General features: G+C 39.3%; 1 protein-coding gene across 2 annotated transcripts; it reads right to left on the bottom strand.

Moving 5' to 3' along the window:
- Positions 1 to 323: 323 nt before the first annotated feature.
- dbndd1 (dysbindin domain containing 1) lies at positions 324 to 21,436 on the bottom strand. 2 transcript variants are annotated; one of them, XM_032537053.1, is made up of 4 exons: positions 20,989 to 21,436; positions 16,865 to 17,011; positions 7,628 to 7,758; positions 324 to 1,698 (listed from the first exon to the last, which is right to left on the bottom strand). In XM_032537053.1, exons 1-4 carry the CDS (start codon positions 21,017 to 21,019, stop codon positions 1,573 to 1,575), a joined length of 435 nt encoding a protein of 144 aa, XP_032392944.1. In that variant the 5' UTR covers positions 21,020 to 21,436; the 3' UTR covers positions 324 to 1,572. The 2 variants fall into 2 exon arrangements, with proteins under 2 accessions (XP_032392944.1, XP_032392205.1); XM_032536314.1 differs by having other exon boundaries at positions 7,624 to 7,758; positions 20,989 to 21,432.
- Positions 21,437 to 22,094: the final 658 nt, after the last annotated feature.

Genomic DNA, 22,094 nt, shown 5'->3' with positions numbered 1-22,094 from the left:
GATAAATCTGCTTTTCCATGGCTAGATTGGGTGACCATCTCCATCTCAATACCTTGAGCCCTTTTCCAACATTTATAAACATGACAACACATTGCTGTTAAACAGGAAATCATTTGTTTTTGTGAATTGTGGCTTATTTTTAAATGTTTTCTCTTATTTTGAGCCAAGCGATCTGAGCTTGATAACTACTCATGTTGCATTCTTATACCATGTATTTGCCAATTACAGCCAAAATAAACTGCACCAATGAATTTTATACAAGGAAGACCACATATTTGTATTCAGTAGTGTAAATGAACTGTATATCACAGTTAAATGAATTAACTTTTTCAAGACTTTTATTTCTTCTTCTATCATCCCAGAGTCACTTTTGATCCATTGTGTCATAGCATTCAGAATTGTTGGCACTCCTGGTAAAGACAAGCTCAACGTAAGATAAATAAAACAAGTAATCAGCTATAACCTTTGTTTACAAAGATGGGACATATTGCATCATGAGTTTAATTCTTCTTTTAAAAGATAAGTACAAAATCGTTGGCACTCTGTTGGGTTTTTGGCATTCATGCAAAGCTCATGGAAGTCCACCTGACAATGATACAATTCTCCCTTAATTATCACCCATCAAATTAATGCATACCAATTTTAATTACCTAAGCAGCAGCAATTCTGTTGGGAATTATTTTATTTTTCAGTGATAAAGAAATTAGAAAACAGTTCTCATAAACAAATTTTGAAGAAAAAGAAAGTACTTGAATATGGAAATGTATATTGCATATAGTTTGCTACTTGGTCTGTTTATCTTTTGTGTCATCTGCACCAAATGCCAATCATTCTGGAGGGCACTGTCAATACAATTCAGTGAGATAAGTGCAAAACATTTCATTTATGCAATTTTAATAACACACATACTTCATTAAGATGGAGAAAGTGTGGTGGATAAAAAGTGCACAAAAAAACCCTGTCACATTTTCAAGTCAACGCATTAAGTACCTCACAAGATATTTGATTTTTAACAGCCCTGTTGATTTATGTTTCCAATCGTATCTTGGAAATTCAGTGTGAATCCCAGTGTCTAATCTTAACATAGAAGGTCTGGCCACACGCTGTGGACACAATTTAGGACCAATCTCAGCGTTCAGGTCATTACTGAAAGGCTGTAAGGATGGAGGTGCTGTTATTCTGCTGACCGCATACCCTGGCTGTCATTGAAGAACAAAGCTTAATCATCTGGCAGCTCGGAGTACATTAAGAACCCCTTTTATGTACGTGTGTTGTGTGTGTGTGTGTGTGTTTGAGAAGGAGAGGGAGAGAGGAGAGAGGAGGAGAGGGTGTGTGTATTGCACAACATCTCAACATCTTTATTAAGAGTATATAGCACATTGTCCAGAGCTCAACCTGAACTCGTCTACTCAGCACCATGAAACGTTATGTGTGTGCTCAACGGCAGATGGGGGCCTTTTGGTCCACTTTGTGTTCCCGCTCTGGCTGTGTCTGTCTGGCTCTGGGTTTTCTCTCTCTGCATTCCAGCTCTTTCAGATCAGAATCATGGCTGCTTCGGTCTCTCCAGCTTCATTAAGGGCTCTGCGGTGTCCGAGTCGCTGTGGTGCTTTCTTTCACGTGGTGGCTCAACTTTTCTGCAGCGTGTCCACGAGGGGGAGCGCATGTACCCACCTCTGGGTAGCACAGGCTGGTGGGAACCTGGAATCCAAACACACAATCCAAACTTGTTATTCAGAGTTTTGGCAGATAGACATGTGTAAACAGACACAAGGAAATCCCTCTGCACACCCGTTATGTTTTACACAACTTTAAAATAGCTTTAAAATACAGTTCCTTATTTGTTAGCATACACAGCTCAACATCTGCTACAAGAATATTTATAACTAGGGGTCTTTTAAGATACACCTGCTGCTTGCTTTTCTTCTAGCCATTAAAAGCCTTTAGTCTATATAGCATGCCTACACACACACACACACACAAACACACACTTCTAGACAGGCCACAGAATGTTGTTTATTCAAGATCACTGGGATCACCCTCATTATTTATTTTTAAATTATCCACAAAAGTATTCATCACACAAAAGCTGCTTTCTCTTTGTATAAGCCATCATATACTTACTGTTTGTATGTTAGACATATTTTATGTTAGCCTTGTGGTTATGTAGCTTTACACCACTTGGTGCCAATGTTCAACCTACCAGGAAGACAAAAAGGAAACTGAAGGAAAGACTGATAGAGAGCTAGAAAAATCCCTTCCCAGTCTAATGTTGGGTCTCTTAAGTGAAGGTCATATTCAGTACCTGGCTTATATTACTTACCAATGCCACATCCATAGCCTCACACACATCAGAGACAAAGAGAAAGGGGCAGGTAGATAAGGCACATTGATCTTGGAAGATTGATGTTGTCTATACTGGATTTTAATGATGGACAACAACCTCCTCAGCAGCATGAGTCTGCTGCAGCAAGCGCCAAGAACACCTGCTGATTGACTGCTTGTTGTGTTTGTGTAGTTTTATAAACGTGTTTCTACAATGTGTGTGTTAGGCATGACATTTTATGCATGTTTGCACACGAGAGGAAAAGTAATTACGTACCAACCCACAGCTTTTCCCTTTTTCTCTGTCTCGCTCTCTTACAGTAACATACACAGAGTACTCTGAGCTATGAAGTACTGCACTGTATTCCTTATGTGCCGCTAGAAGCCATTAGATTCTTCAGTCAGCATGTTGCTGCATAGAGAAATGAGATTCAGCCTTAATGTAAATGTAAATGTGCTGTATTTATATAGCGCTTTTCCAGTCTTAACAACTGCTCAAAGCGCTTTTACATCTACAGGAAACATTCACCATTCACACACTGTGGCCGGGGCTGCCGTACAAGGTGCCACCTGCTCATCAGATAAACATTCACACTCCGATGCGCAGCACCAGGGGCAACTCAGGGTTCAGTGTCTTGCCCAAGGACACTTCGACAATGACTGCAGGGGCGGGGATCAAACCGCCAACCTTCCGATTGGCAGGCAACCGCTCTACCACTGAGCCACAGCCGCCCCAATGCTTCTGAAACACTAGACTCCTACTGAAAACCTGTCAATGCACAGGAAAAACATCCCGCACATATGTAAAATGTCACAATGACCTATTTTCTCATTAAACCCATTGAAAGGGAAACAACACTTGTTTTATTTCATACTAACTCTAGCACAGCCCAACTAGTGTTTGTGAACTGCGGTAGTATAGAAGTATTTTTCAAAGATAATGATCTGTATTGTCTTTAAAAAAAACTAAAGCGACCCCAAAGGCAGTGAGTTGAGCTGGAATCTGACCTTTTACATTGAAAGGAGCTTTTATAGAGGGTCTATAACAAGTGGTCTTGTGGTCCTAAAAGGTAAATGGATAAAAAAAAACACAAAATGACCCAAGACAGAAAGATACTGCTGCACTGCACCTTGATGGGCAAAAACTGTGCTTTGCTTCACTTCTGACAAACAGTTACATCACTGCAGAGGTTTGACAGCAACCTGCTTAAGGATCACTGATAAGGGGGTGCCCCATTATGTTTTTGCTTGTGTCTGTTCTAGAGTTGTGTTTCCAGTGAGATGTTTCTGTCCTTCCGCACACACCAAACAGTAACTGTCAGAGATGGGACCTTCTTGTGAGACACTGTCTTCTATGAATGGACAATGAATTTTTGTTTCTTTTCCTACTTTCTGCATCACTTCATCTCTCTGCATGTCTACAAATCTTTGGCCAAATTCTTAAAACAAATTCCCATTCTAAAACACAACACCCATTATTTGAACATGAAAAAAATCAACCAGACAGAATGTAACACAATAGGTTATAGTCTGCAATGTCATCAGTTAAAACCTTGTTACTGCTCCAACGACAATGCACAGGAGGCCAAAGCTATGCCCGTGGTAGTTTTTCAGGGACGTGGGTAAACGCTGTGGTTGGTCAGGCTCATTTGAGTATAAAACAAAGAGCAAACCTACTGGACAAAGTCAACCTTTTGCAGCCTTTGGAGCTGCTTGTGGGACGATTGATAAAGCACTAAGTGCTGTATGTTTCCAGCTACTCGGCTATTAAGTACAGCTGATCATGTTCACTAACTGGGGTTGAATTTTGCATGAAATCAGGCTTTAAGCTGCCAAATAGCTAAAAGTAAAGGAAATTATCATGGGAATGGACAATGGGAAAATGTAAGACAGACAGCAGAGTAAAAAAAAACAAGACACAAACATCTATAAATAATGTGGTTGTGTGGTGACTCAGATTATGATTATGGTTTAAACGGCTTTAAGGACGAGGCCTTGTTTCCAGCAGTGAAAATTGAATTATTCAAGAAGAACCTACATTTAGCATGAACTCCCTTTAACCTCTCCCTCAACTACGTGCCCTCAACACAATGGCACACACTCAGCAGTTTCCCATACAGAATAATGCTCACACAGCACAGCTCAATACTACCACATTTGCAATGCAACCTTTGACAATAACTAATTAAATCAAACACCTTCTATTTCTCCCACCCTGAACTCACTTATGACTATGCAAATAAACCAATGTACTAAAACTCATAAAGGGCCTTGCATGAAGTGTTTAATAATGAGGGAGGTTTAAGGGAATCTAGATAAAACAGAAACGCTGGTCCTCACAGCTGAGATTTGTGCAATAATACGCTGTTTGCATAAATCCTTTCTTTTAAACACACACCCCGCCTCTGACTATACAGCACAACATTTGAATAAGACGATAGAATATATTTGTTCATGTGGGAAATATATGGTTTAGCAATTTTTTAATAATCCCACTGAAAGTATTTTTTATAATGACAATGCATTAAGTTTCAAACGACAAAATGTGACAGTGTAATGACTCTGTACGACAAGCATTAGCATCATATTTTATCTTCTGCCCAATATATCAGATGTTGTTTGATGGACACTTTCATCCAAAATTACTCACAACACCAAAACTCCATGCAATTGCAACTGCTTAATACCAGAGACCATTATAGAACAGCTGTGTGTTTCATGTCTATTGTGATCATATGATTCTTTGTACATCTTGTGTAGCCCTATATGCAAAACACTTGTAGGCTCTACAGTATTTGTTTCAGACTCTCTACAGCAATGTTGGTGGCTGCATCTATCTGGGACGGTATCTTTCTCTGTACAAGTTGTATCTGAGGCAGACATAGAGACAGCAATTGGGAATAAAGACAATCTAAGGGACAGGAGAGAAGGATCGTGTCTGTGGTAAGTGTGAGACAAAACAGTTTGCAGGTAGAAATGAAAGATTTCTGGAAGCAAGTCAAAGCAAGTCAAAGAAAAGGCGCTGCACAAAAAGATCCATCATCCATTAGTCGAAAGGTTAAAGACTTTTTTACGAGGAAGAAATGTTTGCCACATTTCCAGTTGGCTGATCTATTTTTAATCACGGTTTATGCAGGTAAAAATACAAGATTGACAAACTGCATTTATTAACAACAGAAACAGATCACCTCAATCCGTCACCTGAATATGTCATTCTGAGAGTGCAAATATTTAATCATTGTTGGGATTTTGTTTTTCTCACAGGTCTGAGGCTGTGTAAATAAAACCATTTAACATCAAAACGCTGAAATACGCTGTGAAATACAGCGGTATGTGTCGGATGTGGGGCCTCGGATTGAAGGCCTCTTGGCTGTTGCATCTCCCGCAGCTGACTACTGAAAAGCAGCTGTGACCTATGACTAACAATAGGCTGAGGGAACTTGGTGTGGTGGTGTTGGAGAGGACAGCTGAGAAGAGTGGACAAGCTAAAATTTGTTTAGTCTGCTTGGCTGTGGGAACATGGGTTCAAAGTGTAAGGAGGTAAATATGTATGTCACATACTGGAATAATATATTGACTTGTTGTTTGAGGCCTAAATTATGCCAGTCAAATTCAAGATTTGGCAGTAGCCTACATGCATTTGCATTTAAGAAGCTGTAAAAAAATTTGGAGATATCACCATTAATCAAACTGAAACAAAGTGAATCAAATCATGGCAGAATGTGATTTCTAATAATGCATCAAATCTAAAAGAATCTAATTACTGTTGGGATAATTTGTTCACCCCATTTTATATAAAGCCATCAATTCATAAGTAAAACAATAATATAAATCCCCTGATTTCCCTTTTTAAAGTAGCATACTTATTTTATGTGTTTAACAACAAGATGATAAAACTGATAAGAAGTGATTATATGTTATTATTCTTTGACTGTGCAACCCAGATTAGCAACTTGCTTCACATTTGCATCACAAGACATTTGAATCTTGAACTTAAACTACATGCGACCAAGCCAAATTATACACTACGTGCTCAGCACAAAACAGCAGACAAACACAGTTAGTGACTGGCTGGTGAAAATCATGGAGCATTTAGCAGCTAAAAAGCCAGATATTTCAATCAGCCATTCATCAGGTGGCCAGAAACACAACTCCAAATTAATTATAATGTTTCTCCACTGGATGCAATACTAGGCAACTGTTTGCTAACAAGTTCATATCAACTTAAGGTGTTAATATGTCAATGTTGTGTCCACAACTTGTTTCCGCTTCCCCTGAGTGGGCAAACAAATATTTGGTTGCAGGTTTAAGTAAACTGGCTGCTATGATCTAGTGTAGCTCGGATGGTATAGTAACTCCATGATGGTGATGTCTGGACACTACATCTTAGCACAAGGAGCAGTGAGAAATAAACTGTGTGCGCCATTGAGAATCTTCTCAGAGTATATAATAAACTGAAATATTGTTTTAAGTTTTGGTAAAAAAAAGAGAGTTTTCATTTAACTTTAACACAGAGTTCTATACACTCAACAATCCACAAGGTTTTAATAAAAAACAAAGAACATGGGTCTATCTAGCACATGAGATGAGCCTCTGTGCTTTAATTTAAATTACTGTCTGTGGAGCTGCAGACAGCACCATCAAGCCAGATCGCTCACTGGGACCATAACTCACACTTAACAAGCTGTGCCATGATATGGAACATTAGTAATAAACACAAAAGAGACGGAAGGGAGATAACGCTGTTTTTGTTAAAGGAGGAGATGCTATAATAAGAACTATAACAGAAAAATAAAAGCAATAGAAGCATTTAGAAGGAGTATGAGGAAGTTTTAGATAATGGTTTGTCTGACAATCCAAAATATGGTGGATCAAACAGTGAAGTCCACCATTAGGTTCTCTTTCAAATCACTGTCACCAGAATGATAAATATCTGTTTTGATTCTATTACGTATTCTCTGCCAAAGAACGAAAATTTGTTACACCCCTACTCAGTGACAGTATCACAACTGGAAGTCTGACATTTTTACCAAGAAAATTGTGATGTTTTAAACTTGGACAGTCCATGCCCAGAATACATAATATTTGCAAGACCTTGTCTAAACTGTGTTGATGGACCTTTAAATCTTTAGGTGGCATGAAATCCTGTGTAAATGCTGAGAGGCAGGAGCGTCGGAGGAGGAGAGAGTTCACCGTCCGCATGCAGGATGAGGCTCACAGGTCATAAATAAAACATTGGAAAGATTTTGTGATTCCTTGATGTGGATCAGGAGAAGGATGTTTATTTTTAGCAGGCCTTACCTGCTGGTGACTCATGGCTCTCCTCATCAGAGTCAGCAAAGACTTCAGCCAGTTCCTGGTCAGACATGTCAGTCAGCTCAGTCAGATCCAGAAGGTCAAAATGCACTTCCAAAGACGACACACTACTCAGTGGTTCTGAGGCAGACAGAAAACAGCATACTTTTAGTCTAAAAGGAGATTATGAGATTAAAATGATCCACTCACTTCTTGCTGACAGTGGAGAAGAAAAGCAGCTCTTTCAAAAGAAGTTGGTGATAAACTGTATTTATTCTCACAGAGCACAGAGCTCCTCAGCCCATCACGTAATGCCCTTGACTCTTCATTGTACGCATAATCAGATCAATAGCTGGCTCTTGCAGCATTATTGTAAAATCAATTTCAACTAAGCCTTTTTTATGCTTTAACTTTTATCTGTACATGTCTTGCTCTCTATTTCTGAAGAATATATCACACAGTAAATTTGAACCTTGAATCTAGGCCTTAGAGAGTTTGTCACTGTAGGAAGTGAGAGTCTCTGTTTCAGCAGCATCACACCTGAGTGTTAACACAGGCAGTCACTGAAGAATTGAAACAAGAGCTAAAGTGAGATGAGAGGAAAATAGGCAGTTCTTTATCACACTGTGGTCTCCTCCATCTTTCCCCTGGGTGTGTTGCACCTGTTCATTTCTGCAAAATGTTGAAATGTTGAAGGTTATAAATCATTGAATGACCGCAAACTTTGAAGTTGTTGTTGTAGATATAAAATAGCCTATTATGTGCCATGTGTTATATAAAAGGATAAATACATATCAAGTATGTCTGCTTTGTTTTGTAGGGCCAAAATTGAACATCACAATACTTTCAACAAGGATGTCATCCTTCTTTTTAAGCCATCAAGCAGTGTCGTTGTCAAGCATTGCACTAAACAACAATTACATGAACACAAACATATATTGAATGGGTTTGAATTCTAGAAGTCTTGGGACCAGAAGACTGTCACTGAACAAATAAGGGAAACCTTTAGAGAAAAACTGTCTGCTGAAGTGAGGTAAGCACTTTTATAGCACTAGTTTATTGGCTATATCATGTCCAATCATCACTTTCAATGTGTTGTACATTTTGCCATTGATCACAAAAAGAAGTTGCCCCTCCCTCTTTTTTTTTTTTTTTTTTTTTTTAATAAAACCATGTTTACTCTTTTTTTCAGCCATGAGCTTCTGATGGCATGTGGCAACAGGTTGATTTCCCCAAAACTGCGTGCTGGACAGGAACTGGATGCAAATCTCATACACAAAGTATATAAATCAAAAGCTCTATACCTCAGACCATCAAAGCCAATTTTGGAGAAGTCCACAGAGTACTCTTAGAATAATAACCCATAATTGGTGCAGACACATGCATACATGATGATTAAATGCTGTCAGTTAGCGCTGACCTCTGTAATCTGTTGTTCTTGAACTTTAGTTTCAGTTTAGTAACTATAAACATTTTGTGGAACTGTACAAATAATTGTAATGTTTACAATGTTCAATCTAAGACCAGAAATTTACTTAATTTGGCTTCTTCTTTGTTGGAGTAACATAAGCCTCTTTCCGACCAAGTAGTTACAGGAACATAGTTATGGGGCCACTTCTTAACAGTTCCACTAACTACTCTCCCCCAAAACCGGTTTTGCCAAATGCACTGGCCAAGTGGCTATAGAAGCTGACATTTTGTCATTACAACACAGCCAAAAGGGAAAGGACCCTGCCCTGAAGTACGTTCTACGTACGGGTTCTAGGAACTGCAAAAATCCTTCTGGTCGGAAAGCGGCTTTTGTTTATAATTAGGAAGGGATACTGGTACTCTTTGGGAGATGCCACTTTAAAAGATGGATGGTAGAAGTAACTCTCAGAAATATAAAGACAAATCTTGATGTTTCCAGGTGCTGGATGATGATCCTCTTAAGGATGATAGTAGCGATGACGACAATTTGAGTTCAGCTCGCCAACTGCGGCCTTCATTTCTAACACAAGCTAGACCGGTCCAACAACTGCCTCCCCATCAAACAGTACTTCTGCAGTTCAGTCTTTTTCCTCATCACTTGCACGTGAAGTCTTATCCACTCGTACTCCAGCCTCAACCTACCACAGTAATATCTCACCTAACACCACCATTTCAGCAAGCGGTTCTTCTAATCGACTGCCAGTTTGTCCTTCCACCAGTCAGCCTTCTGGCCTACCATTTGGAGGAACAACTTCAGCTGATCCAACCCTGGTCCTGACTAACCAAACAGTACAAGCTTACCTTGGAGGGTTTTTTTGTGTGCAAAATACACATATCTTTTGTCTTTTTTTAAAGGAAGGTTCATAGAAAGTACAGTTCAGATTGTCAGTTAAATTGTGAGTTCAATGAAGGTAAAATAATATTTAATGCAGAAATCTATTGTGGAGTAAGCTTAACATTTTAAACTTGGCTTGGTTTTGTTGCCAGGATAATCTTGCCACTAATATTGAAACTGCTTGTTTTCAGTGATAATTCATATGTGTGGAAATTGCAGCAAGATGCAATAGACAATTTCTCACGTTGAGCACACGAAAAGCGTGGCTCGTTTATTCAACAGGAGAAAACCATAAAATACAGAACAAGGCGCTGAGCCTAATGCCAACCTCATAACGTCCCACGTCATCACGGATTCACAAGATTTAAAGGGGCTGTGTTCCCTGAACAGTTATCACTAACTGTGGTGACTCAAGGGCAGTAAATTACATGTCTAATTAAATGTGTGTGGAACAACACTTAGCAACAAGGTGAATTATGTATGTCACAGTCACTACACATGCATGTAATTTTGATAGTGTCTGCTATAATCATCTCTGCTTGATTGCATTACATACTCCTACATTTATTTGCATGGACCATTAAAACAAACACTTGTTGTTGCAGCAAGTATTTTTGAGCTTCAAGAGTTCAACTCTTACTGTTGGGATTTTTTTGAACATACAAACATGATACAATTATACCATGACCTTAAAACTATAACAGTATCTTTAAGTAAAGTGGTGTTCTGTCACATAGGCAGAGAAAGGCAGATTTGCTTTATGTTACACAACTATAGTAAGTAAATATATGTGCTTCTTCTGTTGATGGGAACATAATCTTTGTCAAGTTATGCAGTATAGCAACTGGATGGGTTTAATTTCTCTTTTAAGACTGCATTATGATTACAATATTAGGAATGCCTCTCAAGAAAATGCACAAGGTTGCAATTTCCATCATCTTCAAATGGATCAAAGGTCTGCTGAAGTGTCTCCATTGTTGTGTCACTGATAGTAATGTTAACTGATGGAACAACAACAACATTGTTTGTCTGTAACTGTGAGAGTGGTCTGTCATCAATAGCAAGGTCCCTGTCTATGTCATGAACACCATTCATACTTGGGTTATGCATTCCAACATTATTCACTATGCCCCTTTGCCACAGCTGAAGTGGAGTTTTCCCCCCTTGTGTTGAGAGACCATGGTTGTTCCACTGGTTATGAAATTCAGCAGCCCTTTGAATTTGTGGCAAATAAATATAATGAAGACAAAATAAATGGATTGCATTAAGTGAATCTAATGCATTATTCTGTTAGATAAAGTTTAAAAGATTAACAAAATGAAATGACACTACTCGATTTAGCTCTGCCCATAATCTCTCTATTCTTTGATTAGGGACTGATCTGCTGGTGATAACGCTATGTCTGTTTAACCCTCTCCTGTAAAGCATGGAACGGGCAACACCAGTGTTTTCCATTCCATTGTCACATCTCACCCTGGATGTTAATCCAAAATTCTGAACTCCAGTAAAGAAAAGTGACAAAATACCAGAGGCCCTGTTGTTGTCTAGACAAGCAAGGTAAATGATGGTTTGACTGAAACCATCTACACAGCCGTGGAACACCATCCTCCATCTCACAAGTTTGTGGTTTCCATCAATCTGCCTAAGGAAATAAAGGGGGGAAATATATTATATAAGTTATTATATAACTTTGCGTCAACAATTGTTAAAAAATATTTCCCACAGAATGTCAAATTTAGTTATCAAATTCATAGGACCTCCCAATATTCCTACTCCAAAATCTTAGTTATGTTTCTGAAGTCTAGCCATTGGAGATACATTTAATCATTTGGTTACTTTTCAGAGGGTTGGGTTGAAATTTGTAATAAACACCCAAGAAATCCCAAGTTTGTTTCCTTAAAACATCATCACTGAGATTTTAGACAAAAGACACCACATATAATGAATACAATTGTATAAATTACTTATATATATATATGTATATATATATATATAATATATATATATATAAAATGTACAGAAATGTTAAATAAAATTGTAAGATATTTTGCCAGTATATTTTCCTCAAAGGGGTTCTTTAAATTTCCCTGGAATACGGGGAATGAAATCTGAATTCTGGGTGACTGACTTTGTGCTTTTTGATTTACATTGAGTTTTTCTGTTGGCAATTTACTCACCATAATTCATTGGGAGTTGGAACACTGTATATTCGTTGGCGTATTGCATGGCGTCTTCTGAGGGATCGCCCAATGGGATCAATTTCTTGCAGACTCTGTCTAACACGCCACCTTTGAATGCATAGCCCTCGTGACCTCAACCTCCCCTGAACATATCGTTCACCTGCATTTGTTGTTTACTGAAGAATTTCAGCGACAACTCTGTTTAGGTTGTCATCTGACGGTGTTGCATATGTCAGTGACTGAATACCAAGCAGCTGTCTATGCATGTAGAGAGTCCGACAGCTAACTCCTAAGCATGTTGCGATGCTTTGCCAGTTCATTCCAAGGGATACTAGATGAGAGATTTGATCTTGTGAAATGCTGTATTGAGGCCTTCCTTGAAGCCCAGTCATCACAGGTGGAGGCAACAGGGCATACCTGTTCTCAGACCTGGTTCTTTGCCTGCTTTCATGAGAACTCACTAAAAATTAAGATGTCCATATAAAGACTCTAATGTATCGCTCGTTTCTCCTTTTCTTGAATCTTCAACAAATCTTGAGATGGACAATGATCCAGATAAGGTTTCTCCATACAGCCTCTCATGAACAAAGAAATCTGTAGCTCTTCTTTGGATATTTTCAACACATTCCAATAAATTGATAAAAAAATGTCTAATGTCATTTTAATAGCTACTTACTCCCAAAATGAGATATTGAACTTGACAAGAAAACAGGATAAGTTTGAATAGCATCATTGTGTAGGTGGGCTCCTTAAATCCAGGTTAGGACCAAGCTAAACAAGTCTCGCACATGTATTTTTTGGTTTGAGAGTGACTTCCTGTTTAGGGAGGAACTTCCTGTGTCAGTGAAAGTAATGGATACAACAAAAGATGAGCGTCAAGAATATACATGTGCTAAAGTGACAATATAAGTTTGTGGCTGAGATACTAAGTATGTGTATGTGAGAAAAAGGTTATACATGTGAGAATGAAAATAGGTATACGTAATAAATAGAATGCATGTATGTAAGAGTAAAGAATATATGTGCATGAAGGTGTAAATATATGTATGTGAGAGTGAAAATGCATGTATGTGTTGAAAAGTAAAATGTATATTTGTGAAAGTGAAAATATATGTAAGTGAAAGGAGAATGTATGTATGTGAAGGGAGAATGTATGTATGTGAGAGTACCAAAATGAATAATGTCTTATACGGCCCCCCATACACCTGGCTAGTTCACCTGCAGTGTGTGTCCATATACAGAAGTTTGTTCCTTGACGCAGCGGCCACGGGTTTGACTTAACTTGCAGCCCTTTGCTGCCCGTCATCCCCCCTCTCTGTCTCCTCTTTCATGTCTTCAACTGTCCTATAAAAAAGGCCTAAATGCCCCAAAAATTATCTTTGAAAAAATTATTTAAAAAAAAAAAACATTCTAATGTTGGATATCTGAGGGCAAATTAAAAGCAAATTAGTAATAATCCAATTTGGTTTAATGTGATCATTCATGCTATAATACCCATTCCTGTTTAGATCATAGAAAGTTCTAACCACTGACAAAAGAGACCATGTGTCGTTTTAGCACCATGGTTTCTTGTAGGCTTCCAGGTTACTGCTTGAATATAAAATGATTTGAAGCTTCTTAGCCTGTTGTGATATCCTAACAATGCCAATTTCTAACTTCTATATCAGCAGCATATCTATTTTATTTGAGTGAAGAAACTAGAAGCAGTGAATCAGGGAAGTTGAAATTTGTGGGGGAGGACATAAAGAGAAATGTGGGTGGACAGGATGATGGGAGAAGAGGGAAAGATGAAGCTAGGTAAGAAGGAAATGTTGCAAAATAAGAGGGGAAGGGAAAAGAGAGAAAGTAGATGGAGAGGAAGGAAGGAATTATGTAAAACAAAACACTTACTGCATTAATTTCTGCCATTATTTTCAATTGGCTACAAGGTTCCCTTTTTGATGCACTTGTTTTTAACCACCTATTCCCCATCTCTTTTTTCCTCTCCCACACCCTTTCTCCTTGAATAATTGATCAATACAATTTCTCTCCCAGGCAGACACACTGAAAACAACTGCCTCCATCTCAAAAGCAATTCAGAGGAGCTTTGAGACGCACTCACACTGAGACAAAAAAAAAGATGTGCCTGAAGTAGAAATGTAAAAGACCACTGCCTCTTTTTCTTACAGCAAGCATACAGCCTGGTGGCCTGTAGAGTCAAATTTGTGTCTTCTGAACTTCTCCTTGGCATATTTTAATCTCAAACTTACCATGTCTTTGTAGTTAATGTGTGTGTGAAAAGTGATGTTTCCTTTAATTACAAATATCAGTGAGACAAATAATTTGTTTGCATGCTGTCGGTTGGATATTATATACAGTATTTGACTTTCATTTTGATTTTCCTGCATGTAGAAAGGCACAGATAGATTCAACTGATGGAACAAAGAACAGGGAGGATGGGTTAGAGGGAGGAGTTTACATCTGAGAACAGGATAAAGGAGTAGAAGGGATGTGCCTTGCTTGCTGGATCTGTGTAATCCCCTTCCCCTATCCAATGGCTCACCTGGGCTTTGCGGTCATCAGTCAAGCTTGAGCAGCTTGTAATAATGACCGGGAGTGAAGATCATTGATTAAAGGCTAAGGCACTGAGATGGTATATTAAACAAGCAATGCCAAAGAATGGGTTCTCTAAACAACATATTTAGTTGCAAGTATTATTTTTTTCTCACAGTGACTGAGCATTCAGACACTTGTCCATACTTTTTCAACAACAGACAGTAGTCTCCATGAATTTTTATTAATCAATTCCCTCCTCCCAATCACAATAACAAAAGGAAAATGTATGTACTGTACCTGCATGTTTTTTTTTTAGTGATTTAGTTGTCAGTTGGTTTGTGGTACATCTAAACAGGACGTAAAAAGAAATTTCTATTTCTATACCACTAACAAGTCAAACCACAAACGCAGCGAAACCAGTAACCAGTAACATGGTTCAAGCACGGAGTTCGTTGTTCGACTGGTCATGACTGTTTTCCCAAGATGGTGCCTGCCTGTATACGTGAACGAGTCTTTCTAAACTTTCTGTTCAATAAACTGTCTGTGCACTTAAAAAGTTCTCAATGCTTTGGTTTGCATGTAATTTTAATTTTTTTAATTTTAATCTGTTTATTAATCCCCAATGGGGAAATTACAATGTACACTCTGTGTCCACACTTGTTAGAGTCACACACAGTCCTGAACTACACACACACACGTTCAGGATCTATACATGCACTAATGGAGAGATGTCAGAGTGAGTGGGCTGCCAGCCAAACCAGCGCCCTGAGCGGGTGGGGGGGTACGGTGCCTTGCTCAACAGCACCTGGCAGTGCCCAGGAGGTGAAGTGGCATCTCTCCAGCCACCAATCCACACTCCCTACTTTTTGGTCCATACGGGGACTTGAAACAGGGACCCTCCGGTTACCAACCCAACTCCCTATGGACTGAGCTACTGCCTAATAATGAGGGACCCTCATTATGCTACCATGGAAGTCTGGTGTTATTTTGAGCCTAGTTAGTGGAATAGAAATAGCGATTTCTTTTTACTTTACCAGTGCCCCGACTACTAGCGTTACAAGCTAATTTGCGGTTTGCGCTTAAACTGGTCACGTTCAATTAACATATCCCAGATGAGATAACTGTTGACTTGTTACCCATGTGTTATTAACCCCTAGGTTAATTTTGTGCCAGAATTGTCCTTTAATGAATAATCTCCATTACATTTAAAAGCAGGTATTTTTTTTTTTTTTTATTTAATTCCTGATCTCTCACTTTCTTTTCCTTCTCTTTGCTTAATAGCCACATACTATTAACTGACCTGCCAGGTGGCACAGCAAGCTAGTGTGTCATGTTAAATCATTAAGACACCTCTGAATGAGCTGTCTCTCTGAAAAGTTGTTTGGTTGGTGAAGCAGATAAAAGTTGCCTTGTCACTCGTGTAGCCCCAGTATCTGTGTCTGTGCCTTGGGCTCTGAGTCTGGCACGTACGGGTCAGCCTCTGATGCACAATGAGTTCTTTCAACCAAGCTGCAGTGTTTTTTGAGAATGTGGGACCTGAAAACCTAAAATAGGCAGCGATCAATCAGTGTGTTTAAAGCTCAGTGAAAATCAACCTGGACTCTACTGTAAGAGGATGTAGATAGTCCAGAATTACATGCATGAAAGGGTATATGTGAGATTAATTATGTGTTACAATATTTTACTGTAGATCGATCCAGTAGTGACTGTCACGGATGAGATGCTTTTTTAACAGAAGCAGGATATCCTAATATCTCACTTCCCTCTGCTGTCTGTCTGTCACCTTGTCGTGTTTTATGTGTTATGTGTTACAATCCATATGTGGTGCTTTAATCCCCCTGCCCTGATATGGTCACAGGGTCTCATTAAAACGGAGTTGAATGGTCATGGCAGGACAAGAGTAAAAGTACTGAATGTAATTCTAAATCTGAATTTAAAATATGGTGTATATTAAAATATATATTGCTTTATTAAAAATAAAGTTGTCCTCCAAAGAGGGGGGGTGGTGGTAGAACAAAAAAAATTAATAAATAAAGAAGCAGGATATCCTCTGCCCTCCTTATTCAACATTCCTCTTCTCTTTCTTTGCTGCAGGCATTTGCTATTGATCAGGTATCTTGCTGAAAGCCTTTTCCACCCATAATTAGCCTGTAATGCCTCCTTAACACCAATGAATATTCACATTCTTAATATCGCCTTCTCTTTAACCTCGTTGTCTGGTACTTACGTCTCTTCTCTGTGATGTGCAGCAGGCTTGCAGTGTGCCCTGACAGGCCACCCTCCTCCTCCTCCCCTGCTGGGTGGTGGAAACACTCCCTGGATAGGTCACCTGAGCTGGAGGGCTTCAGCAGCTTCTGGATATCTTTATTGGGCTCTATCAGCACACAGAAACAGTAACAGATAGTGAAAGGGAGCAAAAAGAATTAAAAGGTGGAGATATTAATCCTACGCTTTTAGATTTTTAATAAAGGATTACAGAGATATTGGATTGTTTGCTCTCCTTACTTGAACTGTAGTAACTTAATGCAGCAAGAAATTGCAACACAATCTACAAAGACACATCTTGGGATATTACAGGGGAAGGATTCACTTAAGAGGTCCTGATGTACTGAAAGAGGTCAATGTTGGTTCTGTCACGTCTCGTCCCGATGTCAAGTTTCAGTATTTAAATTGTTTTCATGTTTTCTGTTGGTTTTCCATTTCCTGTTTTGATTTGCAGTATCTTTGTCCCCTTCGTGTGTTGTCTTGTTTTACTTTCTTTCTTTTGGTTTTCCCGCCTTTGTGATTCTCTGCCCCTCCCGGATGTCTTTCACCTGTTTCGCAGCCCTTGTGTCACCTGTCCCTTGTTAACCCTTGTTTACTTCTGTATTTAGTCTTTGTGTCCTTTGTTGTCATTTGTCAATTTGTCAGTAGGCTTTGTGGAGAGTTCCGTCCAATGTACTGCTGTGGTTCTGTGTTCCTGGAGTTTTTTTCCTTCCGTGTTCATTTTTTTCTTGATTAACTCACCTGCTCAGCTTAGATGTTTGTAAGGCTCTTTGTGTTCACATTAAAGTATTATTATTTCAAACTGCTGCGCGCTCCTCACCTTCCTGCACTTGGGTCCAAGTCTGCACCGTGACAAGTTCCAGCGTCTGTCAGTTGTGTTTGGTGATTGTTATGCTTTCCCACTAAATTACCAAATCCAAACCTAGCATTAATCACCTGCCCATTGTTATGTTTGAGTATTCAAATGTTTGTTTTCCTTTAATAGATTCTTTACAACATTCAAACAGCAACTCTACACGCTCTGCCTTTTGTCAGTCCTGTATCCATTTCTGTTTGCATCTATGTGCATATGTATACACAGTGTCCATAGATGGGTGATTACTTAAAAGGAGATTGGTTTACTCTACTGTGGGCAGACATCTAATTCAACAGTTGTTGCATTATGTCATTTCATTTCCAAATAGAAAATACATTATGACAGCCTGGTCACGCTCCGCAATACATTTAAAATAGAAGAAAACGGTTCACACAGGCTATAACCAAAGTCTGAAAATAGAGGCGTCTTAAAATAGCATCCCTTCAAGTATGCACAACCTTCGTTTGTCTGTTCAACACAGCTGAAACGTAGTGAGGTACAGTATGTGATGAGGCTGAGTGAGCTAAACTGTCAATTTCCAAATTGCAGGAGGCTGAAGTGATGTGGTGAGAAATAAAGCATGTTGCATAAAATCATACAATACGTTTATTAGCAAAGTGAATGAGTACTACATGTTTGAAAAATATGTTTAAAAGGAAATCATAACTGAAAAAGACCCGTCTGTATGTAGCAAAATTTGGCAAAATTGACTGCAGAGCCGATGAAAGAGGTGTGGGAGTATAGCAGATTCCTGATGGACATCACCAGATGGCTGCGATGCTATTTCTACTTGCAGTATGCTCCAAGACAGTTGAATTTCCCAAATCAGATTAAAAGTGCTGTTACAGTTAAGGCTAAACCAGAACACGATGGAATCTGCTTTCACCCTGAGAAGCACAGTGTTCATTGCTGGCTATTGATCGATTTCCCCAGCGAGGAGCCACAGAACTTACTATAAAGTTACCTCTGCTGTTATAATGACATGTTTCTTCAATATTTAGACTGTTTGTCCAATATTTAGACTATCAACCAGCAGCTTTGGTTTCCATTTTCATCACCTTCTTCAACAAACACTCATTGCAGAAATATTTGTTTTCTTTGTTTTGAGGCAGTTTATCATCCCTCCATCCAAGCTCTAATATACCCATTATTCCTAGAAATCCATTTTGTTTCCTGGGGAAATGTCATCACAAGAGTAGTGGGCTGTTGAGTGAATTTAGTGAATTCAGAAAAGAAAACACATTTCCCATGTTTTAATAAGCTATTTGTGTTGTAGAATACACATGCCATTTCTGAATGTTACATAAAGAAATGAGTCCTGTTTTAGACTACAGATACACTAATCCTGTGTAGCTATACTGCTTCCTGCTGTTCTATTTTCACGTGTGTGTGTGTGTGTGCTCATACGTATATTCCCGAGTGTTTTGTATTTTGGTAGAAGTCTGGCTTTCAGTCAAGATTTTTTTTGGTGACAGAAAAAAAGAGCTTTCAAGAAAGTCAGAGGATTATCTGTGTGTAAAGGAGGATACGTTTACACAGATTGACTGATCTAACCACCACCTGCCAATCTAGCTGTGAAGAAGCTAGAGCAAATAACAAGAGTTTAAGTTTATGCTGGTAAAAGACAGTCAGCAATCAAAGATGTGGTGTTTTCAGGCAATGGCTGACTCTGTCTTGAGGTGTCAGCAGTGGCTGGCTGTGAATCAGCTAACCCTAGACAGATAGATTCCTGGAGATTAATTGAGAGAGAGAGAGAGAGAGAGAGGATAAGAATGATGTATACGTTTGCCAAAAGTTGAATCAAATTTAGTTGCTCAGTTCAATAAATCAAAAATTTGTAGCGCAGGCAAGAAGCGGAATTATCATCCTCTCTCAACACCCTTTTTGCTAGGTCATTGTGCTTGCTGAGGGCTGTCCATCTTGATGGTCATTTGTTTTTTAATTGTACAATATACGCAGCAATGAGCATTTCTATACACAATTCTCTAAAAATATACGTATAACCAAACTGTTATGCACACGGAATGAGTTAAGAACATTATTGACTCCAGAAATTAATTTTCAAACAGTTAGGATTTTTTTTTCTTTCAATATTTCATTCTAAACCTCCCAAGTAGGGCTACAGATGTTAATTTGGTACAAATACTGTCACTTTTCCCTATCCTTATATGACCCTATCCTGTGATACATCATTGTAATGGCATTGACTCTAATTCAATGTCATCCTAATGAACAAATAATATCCCAATTTGTCATGGGCAGGCTGTCAGCATGAACACATGGTGCTCATATAGTGTCCGTAAACAATGATAAGTGGAACAAAGCCATGCCAGGAAAAAACATCTCCCATTATATCTGCTGAAATTGCAACTTATAGTGACTGCAGATACATAGTTTGACCCTAAGGTACAAAAGAGTAATAAAGCAACATTGTAATAATGGTTGAATGCACATTGTAGGTTCAGAGGCAGGCGGCTAATGTAATATATTGACAAATAAACTACCCTTCTACTGTTTTGCCTCACATTATGTGATAGTTTTTAGCAAAGAAAATGGTAATACTCTGTCATGTCTTGAGACTTTGATACCATACAATACTTAGCCTTCAAGGTATATAAACAAAGATTGCATACATTATCTTTTACTTTGAATGATTAGATGTTACAGAGCAAAACTGGCACAGAGGCATTGTGCAGTGCTACCACACAGCACAGGCTTCTCTGGATGGCCTTTACACAAAGGCCAAAAGCATCCACTATTGTACTGCAATTTGTATTTCATCAGTCCAGCTTTTGCATGGTTGACCTACAATGTGTGGAATTAAAATGACCTGTACTGATAGGCAATAGGTTAAACATGAAGATAAATGTAGAAATGAACCCTCCATAATTTAAACCTAGGAGAGGAAATTATCAAAGACTACTGGTGGTACTGGTGGACTGCTACGTATGTATAAACCTAACATATACCAGTGACTAAATCTTGCATAGACAATCAGAAAAATGTAGTTACATGATTGAAAACCAGCTCCTCTGACAAATAGTATTATTCCCACCATCGAGAAAGTGTCTTTATATTCAAACATGCTGTTTTAAGATAGACACCAACTTAACAGCAGGCAGGGTATCTAGCGCACAAGTTATTCCAAAGACAAAGACTCTCTGCAACAGCCATGCTAATGTGGCAAAGCAGTAGCACAGGGAAATGAAAGAATAGAAAATGTCTCTTACCTGGGCTCCCGGCCCCTCCCTGTGCCTCCATGCAGCTCAGCCGAGAGTGTCCTGCTGTTCACCACACCAGCCTCGGAGAGCGGAGGAGACAAACAGGGAGGGAAGAAGGGAGAGGAGATGGGAGAGTGTGTCTGTGCATATGAGAGAGACTAGGGTGGGGTGAGTGGGTGGGTAGACACAGCGAGACCTCAGCTCTCCAAAGACTCTGCTCCTTCTTTTTTTTGTCCTCCGTTGCTCTAGATTTCCCAAACAGGTGATGTTGGTTTCTCCTCTCACTCAGTCCACCTGCCCCGCTCTGCCATCAGAGCCGTCTGAGTGCTGCACTGCCTCACTGAGCGACTCCACCACCGAGAGAGAGGTCTGGGAACAGCGACATCACTGCAAATGGGTAAGCCACTTGTTTTAATAAATGCAGCATTGTGAGGCTTGGCTTGGTATGTACAGAATACAGAGAGAGAGAGAGAGACAGAGAGAGAGAGAGAAAGACAGAGAGAAAGAGAGAGAGAGAGAGAGAGAGAGAGGAGAGAGAGAGAGAGAGAGAGAGAGGTGAGAGAGAAGACAGAGAGAGAGAGAGAGACAGAGAGAGAAAGAGAGAGGGAGGGAGGGAGGGCTGAGCTGGCAGCCTGCCCAGACTGAGTGAAAGAGGGGAGCTCTATGGACCACTGGAGGGAGGGAATTGTGTGTGTGTGTGCCTGTGTGTGAATGAGTACCCCTGTATGTATGTGCTGGACTGTAGCATTACAATTTGTGGAAACACTTGAAGGTATTAAACTTGATGGGTCATTCAAATAGACATTACAAATAATAGATGTAACCATCAAGGGATTACTTGTCTGTGATACAAGATGGGAATCTGAATTCCATACCTTCAGGAAAGTAGGAAATTATGCTTCCTTCTGCTGAAGAAAATCTGTCGGTAGAGCTCACCCTCTAGTGGCAGGATCTGACTCCTTCAGGTATACGTGATTTGTTTTGTTCATATGTGATAATGGTGTCATGCCTAAAAACCACCAGAAACCATCATCATCATGGCCACACCCATTGTCTACTTCTGTGACTAGAATCTGTCACAAGATGCAAAGAAAGAGCAATCAAAACTTCTTTCT

The sequence above is a fragment of the Etheostoma spectabile genome, chromosome 1 (assembly GCF_008692095.1).
Source record: "Etheostoma spectabile isolate EspeVRDwgs_2016 chromosome 1, UIUC_Espe_1.0, whole genome shotgun sequence".
Classification (NCBI taxonomy): domain Eukaryota; kingdom Metazoa; phylum Chordata; class Actinopteri; order Perciformes; family Percidae; genus Etheostoma; species Etheostoma spectabile.
This window is presented reverse-complemented; position numbering and strand designations above follow the sequence as displayed.